A 12,915-nucleotide genomic window follows, 5' to 3' on the forward strand; every position below is an offset into this window, starting at 1 on the left:
CATCTTACTCCTCCATCCTCGCTGCATGCAGCATCAACAAAAATCGCCATCCTCCACGATGGACATCTTCGTCCAAAATGTGCCCGACCACGCCACCCGCCGGCACATCGAGGACTTCTTTCGCAATGTCTTCTCGGACTGCGGCATCAAGAAGTTCCATGCCGAGAAGTTGGGCGACAAACCTCTCGCCAACATTACTGTACTTGACGTTGCCGCTGCGCAAGTGTTCCTCGACAGGTATGGGCGGACACAACACCCTCGACGCGGGCAGCCACGTCTTCACTGGGGCGGCAAATATATCATCGTCAGCCGGAGCAAGAACGAGGTGAGCCCTTGGGCTTTGAAGTCTCTCGCCGACACTCCTCAGAAAAGCCAGCCGTCGGCCGTGGAGTGTCTTCCTGGAACCAAAGGCCAAGCCTCGGCCTCATTCCCTGGCATCACTCTCCAGTGCGGACGTTGGGAGTACGTCAAAGTTGGCGGACAGAATGCGCAGCTCGTGTTCGTCAGCGAGTTTACCGACAATCGGCCAGGACGTATAGTGGTGGGTTCCAAGGAGGCCGTCATCCTGCTCGGTCCTGACGGCTCGGATCAATGCCGGATCGATTTCAGCTACCACCCAAGCGACTGCATCGACATTGTCGTTGGGACCTACGAAGAGCCTTCGATCACCTTCAATTTGAACAAGGCGCCAAAGTGAGTCGATTCTCTGCACATGGTCTTGGCCGATCACTGACTTTTTTGATAGGATTTACGAAGTTCCTGCCTTCGACGAGCTCGCTGCGCAGATGACTGCGCTTCTGCTCGGACCCAGAGCACAGAAACCGCGGCCACCGAAGAAGATTCGTCTTTCTGGAATCAACAACGTCCACCAGAAAGTCGCTGGCACTTGCTGGGCATACCGTTTTGTGCTCGAAGATGCGAGGAAACTACCCGACCTTCGCAAGCTGTTGGCGAAAAATGCGAAAATGTGCTCTGTGCAAGCGCTCAAGACAAAGACCACATATCCGAAAGACTTTCTCGAGGACAACTTCATCCGGCTCTCTCACGAGTTGACACGCGGGACGTGGCCCCGAAAACCTTTCACGGTGCACTACCAGATTGAAAGACTGGCGAGGAATGGATACCTGCCACCACTGACCGTGATAAAGCTGCTTCCCAAGATCTCGATCCTTTATGATACGTACGGCGACGATCCGGTCTGCGCTGCCCTTAGGCGCTTGTCGCGAGATGTCCCCTTTCCTGGTCCTGGAACGCAGGCACACGACTTCACCGTCGGCTCGCTCGAAGAACAGCTCGGCGACTTCGCATCAAGCTACGATGAGTATGCACCCGACAATCCGTACGAGCTCACTCGCCGCCACACCCACATCAACCTGGTGCACAAAGTCGTGGTCATGCCGACAGGTCTCCGCCTCGAGGGTCCAGAGCCAGAACCGACCAACCGCGTCCTCCGTCGTTATGCCAAGTATACTGATTTCTTCCTGCGAGTGGAGTTCCGGGACGAAGATGGAGCAACAGTTCGTTACGACCCTCGCACCGATCTGCACCGGGTCTATCACGGCCGTTTCAAGACAGTCCTGGACAGCAGTATCCTCATCTCTGGTCGTGCATTCTCATTCCTCGGCTTTTCTCATTCCTCGCTTCGAAGTCAATCCTGCTGGTTTATGGCTCCATTTGTCTTCAACGGAAGCTTGCGATACGCAGATCACGTCCTTCAGGATCTTGGCGAATTCAAAATGATCAGAACACCCGCGAAGTGCGCTGCACGGATTGGTCAGAACTTCACAGACACTAATACATCGGTCGAGCTCCGGCCGGAGCAAGTGTACTGGCTGAACGATGTGGAACGCAATGGCCGAACCTTCAGCGATGGCGTCGGCATCATCTCAATGGAGCTCCTGCAAAGCGTCTGGCGTGTCTATGGCACGAGGCGGCTGCTCAAGCCGACCATCTTGCAAATTCGTTTCCAGGGCTGCAAAGGAATGGTTTCACTGGACACCCGCTTACGAGGCAAGTGTCTGGCCTTGCGCAAGTCCATGCGGAAGTTCCAAACCGAGACTACGTGGGACTTGGAGATATGTGGCGCAGCATTTCGACCATTGCCCATGATTCTCAACCGCCAGTTCACAAAAATATTCGAAGACTTGGGCATCCCGCTGAGCGTGTTCATGGATCTGCAGCAGAAGTCCGTGGACAAGTTGCGTCGGATGACACACTCAGCGATCAACACGGCGAACTTCCTTGACGAAACAGAGTGCACAAAGGCTGCACGAGTACCTTCGCTGATCCGATATTTGGGACAGATGGGTCTCGACTACCGTCACGATCCGTTTCTCTACAACGTGGTGGAGATGTCGGTGGTGTCGAAGCTCCGCGACATCAAGTACCGTGGCCGCATTCCCATCGATGATGGTGTCACGCTCTACGGCATCATGGACGAAACTGGTGTGCTCAAGGCCAACGAGATTTTCGTCGTCACCGAGAAGGCCCCTTTAGGAGGAAGGTCGGTTTTAGTCCGCAACAATGTCATTGTGACCCGATCGCCAGCCATGCACCCTGGCGACGTCCAGATCGTGAACGCCGTCGACGTTCCTCAAGGCTCTCCACTGAGACAACTCTCCAACGTTGTGGTCTTCAGCCAGCATGGAGACCGGGATCTGCCCAGCATGCTTAGTGGGGGTGATCTCGATGGCGACATCTACAACGTTATCTGGCTGCCTCAGCTGGTGCCTGAGGTCACATACGATGCGGCCGATTATCCCAAGGTTCCGACAGAGGAGCTGGACCGAGATGTCAATCGGAAGGACATGTCTGACTTCTTCGTGAAGTTTATGGAGAGTGATCAATTGGGCATGAGTAAGTAAAGCGAAGGGTAGAAGGCCTGCAGCGGTCCGAGACTCCTTCTCGTGCATGCTAGCAGGTCTCAGTCCGCCTCTCATGCCTTGGACCCGAAACTTCGCTGACCTTCCGCCCTTCTGTTTAGTCTGCACCGCACATCTGCAAATTGCAGATCAGCGCGAGAGAGGCGTGCTTGATCCGGACTGCATCAAGCTATCTGCCATGGCTTCCACTGTGTGTATAATGTATTAGCGTGGCCCGTTAGACATCTTGCTGACCATTTCCATCACAGGCCGTTGACTTCTCGAAGACAGGCATCCCAGTCAATCTGGCACAAATGCCCAGATACGACAGATGCAAGCCAGACTTCATGGCACCCAGCCCTCGAGTCATCGTCTCCGAGCAAGGCTACATCGCGTTTGAGGACGAGGATGAGGACGAGGACGTCGCTTTCGAGGGTATCGATACCGAGCGGCGAAGTTATCGCTTCTACCGGTCCGACAAGGCGCTTGGGCATCTATTCCGAGCGATCGATGAGCGGCAGTTCATCGACAAGATGCAGGTTGATCGTGCGGCCTACCCTCGCGACAATGGACAAGAACTTATGGAGACTGTGCTTGAATACGCACAGCGCTGGGCCGATCAATACGGCGTGCTGTACGGGCATCACCGCACGCTGGCTCGCAATATCCGGGCATGGTAAGCTTCACCCTTTGATTTCGCGTTCCGTCTCACAGCTAACACTTCCTCCCAGCTACGACGACGCCCTCGCCAACCTTCTTGTCGACTACGAGCCCTCGCCACACTCACCACTGTCCGAAATCGAAGTCTTCGCTGGGCAAATCCTCGGCCGCGTCGCCGGACCTCAAGGAAACACCCTCCGTGACCTCGCAAAGACCATGCGTGAACGCTTCGCCACGGTGGTCGAACACACCATCGTACGCATCACCAAGGGAGATGAGGCGATGAAGGACGCGGAGTACATGGACGAGCTCATGACGTTGGAGGATGATGAGCACTACGATGAGCGTGAACTCGAAGCACTCCCGCGTGCGCTGGCTTGTCTGGAGGTCGCGGTGAATGAGTCGGGTTACAAGGATCGGAAAGTAGGAGAACTCAACAGCTTTGAGTATGTTGCAGCGGGAGTGTGCTTGAGGGAGCTAGACAGGTACCGGGTCACTACGTTTGGCAGCCTGTCGGGTCTACCGCGGGTTTGAGAAGGGGGTCGTGTCCTGAGAAGTTAGAAGAGGACGGCGGAGAACTGAGATGGATCAGAGCAAGGGAGCAACGAAGTAGAAGAGCTCATGAGAAGTGCTTTGAGCTACTTATCTGCATGATTCACGCCGTAACGAGAGACGAAGTATGACGCTCAAGAATACAAGTTCTTCCCGCATTTGTGATGTTTCTTCCTCAATATCCATTCATGCACGCGGACTTGACAGTTTACCGGTACCCGTCCAACGCTGCTTTCGCCTCAAACCAACACGAGACGCCGGCTCGCACCATTTCACTTCTTCAGTTGCCACTTCCCACTAAATGAATCCACCAATCCCGCCCAAACAATCTCGTATCCCCATACCACGCATACAAGTCCGACCTCGCCAACAAATACCCATACCTGCGATCCAAATCCCTGATACCCGACGGCATGGCACGCAACTTGGTTCTCTGCGGGAATCCCCTGGGGTGCGAACCAGTTGCTGCAATGTCCCGAATTTGCTGCGCGAGAGTCTGGATCGCAGCAGGGATGGGCGCCGTGCCGTCGGCGTAGACCGCGCTGGGAGGAGGGCCGGGAGGGTTGGGAGGGCGAGCTGTGGTCGCAGTTCTCGGCGTTGCGGTCGAGGCCGGCCCGGCAGAACGGGAGGAATTTCCGAGATTCGTCTCCTTGCGGCGCCGCTTTTTGGAGGGCGCAGCCTCGTAGTCGCTGCCATCGTCGGAGTCATCGGCACGGAGAGGCTTGAAATCGACTTCCTCTTCGTCGAGCGATACTGACGGCTTGCGTTTCCGCGAAGCGGCAGGGCGGGGAGGTGGGGAGGCGGAGAGAGGCGGTGAGGTTGCCTTGCGGCGGCGGCGCGACTTCAGAGGCATGTCGTCTTCGTCTTCGTCGCTCTGAGTCCAGGTTGGAGGCATGTCGTTGCCATTGGTGGCACGGAGGGCGGCAGCTTCTTCGAGAGAGGCCTGTTTGGCCCTTGCCAGCTGTTGTCGCTCGGTCATCCTTCCGGGGGAAATCGTTCGCTTCGGGGGAGATTGCGAGGCGCTCTTTGCGCGAGAACGGCCGACTTCGCCAAGGGGAGCGGAGCCGGACGGTCGAGGACGTTTGATAGGACCGGGAGGCGGAGGTAGCATCGAGCCAGGTTGAGACGATTTTCGAGCGCTGGATTCGGCGACTGGGCCATCATTCGTGGGAATATTGTTGCTTTCATTGCGTTTGATGGGACCAGGAGGCGGAGGCGGCATGAGTTCTCGCTGCGTACGCCGAGGGGGAGGTGGAGGCTGCATGAAGACCTGGCGTGGGATTGGAGGGAAAGCCGGAGTCTGCACTAGACTGTACTCCGAGAGAGGACGAGGAGAGGACGGTGCAGCTGGAATTTGAATCATTTCTTCCTCGCCGTTGTCATTCCAGAACAAGATGGAAGTGGGAGAAAGAACGGGCCAAGTGTGAGGATTCTCCATCATCTCGTTTGGAAAGATCCAGTCGTCCGGAAGTGTGCGTGTGTAGGGATTGGAATTGGATGTGTTGCATAGCTCGATCTCTTTGAGAGAGACGAACTGTTTGAGTGGTGGTCGAGGGACTGCCATTGTATGCGAAGTAGAGGAGTCGTTGCTTGAGATTCGATTGGAAAATGGAAGTCGAAGGCCAGCTTCAATGATGAGTGATTGTCGTGTTGGGAATGTTGAAGAGGAGAGAGGAGAGAGGGAAAGAGAGCGCCACCTCATACTCATAGTCGAAGACACAAGCCAAAAACTTAGCATTGTCAATTTGCGCTGGTATTGTGATTTTCCTCACAATAAGTTGCAGCAAAGGCGTTCACGAGCCAATTGTTGGTATTGTCAATTTTGTGTTTCAGCTGCTTCCCTAGCGGGAACGCCAAGACCCAAAGGAAGTGAAGTGAAGTGATCGAAAAAGCTGCGCTCTGCTGGTCAACATCAAATGGTTTCGGTTCGTGGATCTTGCATCGAGAAGGTAACTGCGATTCATCCTCGCGAATGGAGCTGCACGCGATCGCCGTCATCAGGCGAAGAATCACTTTGCCATCTGATCTACCACGGAAGCTGCAGAGGTGTGGGTAACTTGTCCTTGGGCCCGATGGTAGGCTCTGCAGTACCAATGTCGCTATATGAAATGTCAGCGATGAGAGCAAAAATGAGTTGGGAAAGCGCTCTTCATACCCAGCTCCTCGTGGTGCCCAGTACTCTCCTGTTTGGCGGATGTCAAAAGTCTCAATCCAGTCTACCAACGACTTGGCGCTCACGTCTGGAGTCACGGCTCCCCCGTCGTCCCAAAACTTGTCAAAGCCAACGCCACGAGTCATCTCCTATCACAGTGTGAGCTAGCAGAATAAGCAAGCATAACGTAGATATGACGCCTCACCGTGCGCATGAAGGCAGGATGCACAAGACCGACTGCAACGCCCTTGTCCTTCAAATCGAAACTGAGGAGTTTTCCAACCATGTTCAAGGCGGCTTTGGAGGCGTGGTGTCCGTACATGCCGCCGCCTTCGCTCTCGTGCCGTAACGTGATCGAGCCAGCTTCCGACGACACGAGGATCAATTTGGTGCCCTTCTTCAGCAGACCGGCTTTCTCCAAGGCATGCGTGATGAAGACAGGCCCAATAGCAGATGTCTTGTACATGGTCACCTCAGCATCGAAGTCAGGCTCGTCGAAGGATTCCTTGCCAAAGTAGCCAGCTGAAATGATCACGATGTCTTGCTGCTGGTTTTTGAGTCCTGCTGCTATCGTCTTGCCGGCTGATTGTTCAGCGACATCGACACTGCTGATCCATTTGATGTCAGATGGTGCATCTTGCGGCGGCCCTGATCGTGCTGTGCCTGTGACGTGGTGACCATTTGATGTGTATTGCTTTGCGAGCTCAAAACCGAGACCTCGCGTTGCTCCGACGATGAGGACATTGGACGGCATGATCGATGATGCTGCCAGGAGGTGAGGTGAATTAGATGTCTGAATTGAATGGAAGTGCGAGAGCTGCCATGTTATTAAATGGTTGACGTGATCGAGGTGACGTCGATTGTGGAACGGAGCGAAGAGACGGGAGCTGCAAGCACATCAAATACCCAATCAATATTTGATGGGATGCTCAGTATTCTTCGCATTAAAAGCACAGCAGAGTGAGGTGGTGAATGGTAATGTCCTTTCGTTGTCAATACCTGCGGCCTCCTGCTCAAAATGCACATTGCGAGCCACTGACGGGCAAGTCGTGCGGCCCAGATCGAGCTTCGTGAAGCATACTGAATGACGGCAAAATAGCGCAATATCTGCGTCAAGTTTAGCGACTCGAACTTGAGGTTTTGACGGCCTTCTCGAGCTATCCGTAGGACTTCATATCTCCGCTCCCTGTACACTGACGCATCCCGCTTGGCTAACATGCTCATCATTTTTCGCAACAGTGCTTTACCGACCCTTCCGCACGTAGTCCAGCACACTCTCCCTCGCCTCCTGTATCTTCTCTTCTGCCTGCGCAAGACCCATCTGACTGTGTGCCTTGCCCGTCTCCACGAAATGCCTGATGCCTTCACTAATCCGCAAGTGATTGTCCCTGACCACCGGAAACTTCTCCTCGTACTTCCAGACCAGGTTGCCAACATTTTCAGTCGTCCTGGGCACGACGTAATGCGCTGTGGTCACGCCCGTCAAGATCGGTGTTGCGAATCGGAGGAGGATGTTGCGATTTCGGCTGATGATTGAGCCAGCCATTGCTGCGACCAGGACGTAGATGCCACCAGGCAGAAGCTTCTCGTTCGATTGCTTGGGAGGCGCCAGAGAGGCCACGGTCGAAGTGAAGCTATGCTCGGCCTCCATGAATCGCGACATGCCATTGTTCACACCGTCCTCAGCTTTTACCGCGGCTCCGTGGAGCGCGAGACGGGCTCCTCGGATTTGGCTCGCAAGTCGGTCGGTTGGAGAAGGTCTACGTGGTTGTGATGAGTTGTTGTCTTCCTCTTGTGGCTTGTTTGTAATGCCGGAAGCGGGAGCAGGTGTGGTCGCGGCTACGTCTCGTGCTGATGGCTCGTCGGATGCGACGTCGTATATAGGTTTGCGGCGCTGCGAAGATGGGTTAGACAAGCTCTCGCAAAGATACGATGTCACATACAATCGCCTTCACAGGATCGGCGGACGCCATGATGTTGTTCAGAGGAAGCAATGCCTTGTTGTCGTGAAGTGAGGTTGGTTGAATCGCTATGTTGAAGTTGGCGAGAGCACCTCCGGACTTCCCCGAGGCTTGCCGACCAGAAGCACCACCACCACGCATCGATGTTACATCTGCTTGCAACTCCGGTTACACTTCAATATGAAGAGACTCGGGCGTGAGGCATGGACCTGCTCACGATGTATACGACAATCGCGGCGCAGTTTGGCCACGTCCAGTACGGCGAGAGGAGCGGCAGCGGCAGCAACAGCGACAACAGCATCTCGAGCAGAGAACCACCATCCCATATCGAAGGCGGCACCGAGTACGAGGCACGATGACAAGACCTTGCGAGACATCTTCGACGATCCTCGAGCATGGCAAGACTTCTCTCTAAGAACGAAATATCACCGCAGCGGGAGAAATGCTGGACTGCTGCAAAATCGATACCTCACTCGGCCAGAAGGGTTTGGCGAGTTCGCCAGGGTCACTTTGCAAAAGAGCAGAAAGATTGTCGCGCAAGTTTTGGCATACGACAGCGTGGAGGGATACAAGAGAATAGCCAGAGATATGGATCGATTGAGTGACTTGCTTTGTCGTGTCATTGATCTCAGCGACTTCATTCGATCAGTACATCCGGACAGAGAGATACAAGCTGCTGCGACCCAGGCGTATGCGATGATGTTCCAGTATATGAACGTTCTCAACACCACGACAGGTCTCGATTCGCAGCTGAAGAAGGCAGTCTCGATACCTGAAGTATTTCAGTCGTGGAGTGAGGAAGAAAGGACAGTTGCGGACATTTTGATTCGAGACTTTGCCAAGTCAGCGATAGATCTGCCCGAGGCGGAGAGGGAAGCGTTTGTGAGGATGTCAGACGAAGTGCAGGAGACTGGCAATGAGTTCGTCGAGAATATGGCAACAGAAACGCCACATCTCTCGTTCGACAGCAGTAAAATGAAGGGAATGGATCCGGTGCTCGCACGGCAGCTGACGAAATGGGGCAAGATAACATTACCAACAGAAGGCATGCCAGCGACTCTGGCCACGAGGACTGTGGAAGATGCGGACATTCGACAGGAAATTTACGTGGCCAACCGGACGTCATCTAAGGACAACATTCATCGGCTAGAGCGACTTCTCCGACTTCGTGCCGAGTCCGCGAAGCTTGCAGGATTTGACAGTTACGCTCGATTGACGCTCTCCGACAAGATGGCTAAGTCGCCCGAGTCCGTCATGTCTTTTCTGGACGGTCTGGCTCAGGTCAATGAACCTCACGTACGGGGTGAGATGGCGGAGCTGCTGGCGTTGAAGAGAGCGGATGCACACTCGTCTTCTGTCTTTTCAAGCGAGCACTCGCTCCATGCGTGGGACAAGGAGTATTACACACAGAAGCTTCTCAATGCCAATCGATCGCGCGCACGAACACCCGATGCACTCAGCGCATATTTCTCCCTCGGGACAGTCTTTCAGGGATTGTCCCGCCTATTCCACCGTCTCTATGGCATCCGCCTCGTGCCGAGGGAAACACTTCCCGGCGAGACCTGGAACTCTGATGTCCGTCGACTGGACGTCATCGATGATCATCAAGGACACATCGCTGTCATCTACGCCGACCTGTTCGAGCGTGCTGGAAAGTCGCCCAATCCAGCACACTTTACCCTCCGCTGCTCCCGACGTATCGACGATGAAGAGATGCAAGAAGCTGCACAGCTCAGCTCTCAGCCTGGCTCACCTTTCCAAACCGCACAAGAAGCAGTCAACGATGGCCTGGCAGTCAGCTACAACCCTCGAGATGGCAATGCTCTATATCAACTGCCCACAATCGCTCTCATCTGCGACTTTGCGCCGCCGTCGGCATATTCTGCAAAAGGCACCCGACCGACACTTCTGACTTTCCGAGAGCTGACAACGCTTTTCCACGAGATGGGCCATGCTCTGCACTCTATCTGTGGACGTACTGCCCTGCAAAATGTCTCTGGCACACGCTGCGCCACTGACTTTGCAGAACTGCCGTCCGTCTTGAGCGAGTACTTCGCGGCCGCGCCAGAAGTCCTTGCACTATATGCTCGACACTGGGAGACCGATGCTCCACTGGATGCCAGCCGGATCGCCGAGCGTGTGGAGCTGGACCGCAGTATGCAGGGAGCCGAGACGGAGAGCCAGATCCTTCTCGCCATGCTAGACCAGCGCTACCACTCCTCAGATCCACTCGGCCCCAGCAACAGCAGCACCGAAGTCTATCACGATGTCTGGTCGAAGTACTCGAGCGTTCCTGAACCCGCCGGCACCAGCTGGCAGGGCTTCTTCGGCCATCTCTTCGGCTATGGCGGCACATACTACTCCTACCTCTTCGATCGCGCCATTGCAGGTAAAATCTGGCGGGACGTGTTTCAGAGGACCCAGGGTGGTGCGGTGAATCCTGCGGCTGGGCAGTTGTATCGCGAAGAAGTGTTGCGCTGGGGTGGAGGACGTGATGGGTGGAAGTGTGTGGCTGGCGTGTTGAGGGAGGGGAAGGGCGGAGTTCTGGCAGAGGGTGGGAGAGGCGCAATGGAGATGGTGGGCAAGTGGGGAGTGCACACTTGAAGGAGGTGAGACGACGTGTATGATAACGGCCGAGCAAGTGTATACTGAATTGTTGTACAGACAGTCCGGCTTATTGCCTACCGATGCCCAACTAGCCCCTACGGCTTTTCAAGTCTCCGCGGCAAGTTCCTTCAGTCTCGAAACCACCGATGCAGCATCGCAGCTCTGGACGTCAAACTGGCCTTCTTTTCCGACTTTCCGCAGCTCATCCTCGGTTCTCTCGATGTTATGGTCCCAGCGAAGCCTGCTAATCTTCACATTCCCGCCTTCGCCGCCTTCAACCGCAACAAACAACGCAGGGTGAATTACACAGATCCTCCGACTGCCACTTCCCGGCACGACAGCATCCCGGATGAGCTCCGCGTATGTGATTGGGAACTCCTCTGTCATTGTTTCGACCGTCATTTCTGTTGGCCGGACAGTAAAGACACCTTCACCCATTGGCCAGTCCGGCCCACTCCTGGGATCCGGTATGCGCTTCTCAGCCTCTGACCGTGAGCATCCGGAGTAGAAAACGATGAACTGCCACTCCCCTTGTGGAGCAGGGCCACCGCGATTATCCTCGCCATCGTTATCTGCGTCATCATACCGGACGCGAATGTTATCAAATTGATCGTCATGATCGCTCACGCTTGTGAGTTCCCAACCAAGTTTGTCGATGGGGAATTTTCGGCATTGCGTGACCTTCCACTTGCCACGGTCTTTGTCGCAATGTACGGCTGTGATGCCCTGCGATCTCCACTCCGGCGTGGTGACAGCGATGAAGCCCCAGATGTAGAAGTTCTGGTCATCTTCTCCATTCGACGCGGAGTTGCGGGATTGACGAGAAACCATGTCCAGGTGGTGCTCGAGGACAGCCTGGAGCGTCGGCGACTGAAGATGCTCATGATCTTGGGTTGGGGGTTTTATAAAGCCGATCTCGTCCCACTCGGACTCTGGCTCGTGCAGTGCTTGGTCGTTGTACGCCGACATGGCTGCGTGGGCGACCTCTGCGGCGGCGCTTGATGGCACATTTTCGGTTGTGTAGACCAGCCATTTGTCGAATTCCGAAGTGTTTGCCTCACCATGCCACGCCCGCTCCAGAATTGAGGCGGCATTTGCAGGTAGTCGGAGAGGACTCATGGTTGGGGGTAGAGATCGGAGAAGATGTGAAAAGCGAAGACGAGGAGGATGCCTTGATCATAGAAGCAGGATGTCTGCCTGATCCCATCGGTCAGTTGATCGACTGTTGGTGTTTTATGCTGCAGGAACTGCCCGATGCAGCTGATCCCTGCGCAGCCAATGCCAAGCCAACAGGATCCACCTTTGAGGCCGAGCCCCATCCTTGTTTCGAGTTGAACAGGAACGAGACATCACAGACACCGTCTTCGTTGTGAGGAATGGATGGAGTACGTCAGCTGGCATGGCTTGCAATATTAGAATATCCTTGGGAACGGAGAAGCTCGCCTGTGATGGACGTTTGGGTACTGGTTTCGGGATTCATGGCCAGTTCGAAGAATGAGATGATGCTTCGCCTGGCAACACTCACTCAGCCTCGATGGGTGGGTCTCTACGTACGAGGCTTCTGGGTCAACGATTGGAAGCAAGAATCCTAAGGGAGTCTCATCGAGGATGCGTGCGCGAGGCTCTCTGCGTCCGGACAAGTCCGCAGCAGCATGAACACCGACATCCATGCGTCATGTTGCACAAGTGCCATCTCTTGTGGACACTCTCAGTCCTCAGCCCATCGATGTGATTCACAGCTAGCGCTAGCTACCATGCACTTCGTCCGAAGTGAAGCCCGGCAGACTCGCCTTGATCCTTCGCCGCTCAGCTCGCCCCTTGCCTGCTGTATGCCATCCGCAAGCCTGATCACAAAGTCCAAAACAGGAGATCCAATGTGTAACACCAACAGCTGCGATACAACCCACTGGCCCACTTTGTTGACCGGTCTACCTCCTGCTAGATGGAGAAGCAACGGCGAAGGACGTCGAGAGTTGGCGGTATGATCCTGACTGCACCAACGGTACGTCCGCTTCATGCTCGCTTCTCTGGTCCTGAACATCTGCTGATGATCGCAACAGACGGCAATCAATGGAACAGGGACGGGGAAGTGACCGGTGACCCCTCCGTGAAGCGCGAGCTC

General features: G+C 55.0%; 4 protein-coding genes across 4 annotated transcripts; 2 read left to right on the plus strand and 2 right to left on the minus strand.

Moving 5' to 3' along the window:
- Nucleotides 1–58: 58 nt before the first annotated feature.
- RDR2403 (RNA-directed RNA polymerase) lies at nt 59–4,055 on the plus strand (the record flags this gene model as incomplete). The annotated part of the gene is made up of 5 exons (XM_003848229.1): nt 59–693; nt 746–2,856; nt 2,984–3,072; nt 3,131–3,537; nt 3,593–4,055. The coding sequence occupies 5 exons, from the start codon at nt 59–61 to the stop codon at nt 4,053–4,055; spliced, it is 3,705 nt and encodes a 1,234-aa protein (XP_003848277.1).
- A 2,044-nt stretch (nt 4,056–6,099) lies between these two features.
- MYCGRDRAFT_49284 (uncharacterized protein) lies at nt 6,100–6,979 on the minus strand (the record flags this gene model as incomplete). The annotated part of the gene is made up of 3 exons (XM_003848666.1): nt 6,100–6,172; nt 6,229–6,374; nt 6,431–6,979. 3 exons carry the CDS (start codon nt 6,977–6,979, stop codon nt 6,100–6,102), a joined length of 768 nt encoding a protein of 255 aa, XP_003848714.1.
- A 334-nt stretch (nt 6,980–7,313) lies between these two features.
- Nucleotides 7,314–8,220, minus strand: MYCGRDRAFT_76646 (uncharacterized protein; the record flags this gene model as incomplete). Its single annotated transcript, XM_003848665.1, has 2 exons — nt 7,314–8,119; nt 8,169–8,220. 2 exons carry the CDS (start codon nt 8,196–8,198, stop codon nt 7,469–7,471), a joined length of 681 nt encoding a protein of 226 aa, XP_003848713.1.
- Nucleotides 8,221–8,366: 146 nt separating this feature from the next.
- MYCGRDRAFT_49589 (uncharacterized protein) lies at nt 8,367–10,790 on the plus strand (the record flags this gene model as incomplete). Its single annotated transcript, XM_003848230.1, has 1 exon — nt 8,367–10,790. One exon carries the CDS (start codon nt 8,367–8,369, stop codon nt 10,788–10,790), a length of 2,424 nt encoding a protein of 807 aa, XP_003848278.1.
- Between the last annotated feature and the right edge of the window lie 2,125 nt (nt 10,791–12,915).

This window comes from Zymoseptoria tritici, chromosome 11, assembly GCF_000219625.1.
Source record: "Zymoseptoria tritici IPO323 chromosome 11, whole genome shotgun sequence".
Taxonomy (NCBI): Eukaryota; Fungi; Ascomycota; class Dothideomycetes; order Mycosphaerellales; family Mycosphaerellaceae; genus Zymoseptoria; species Zymoseptoria tritici.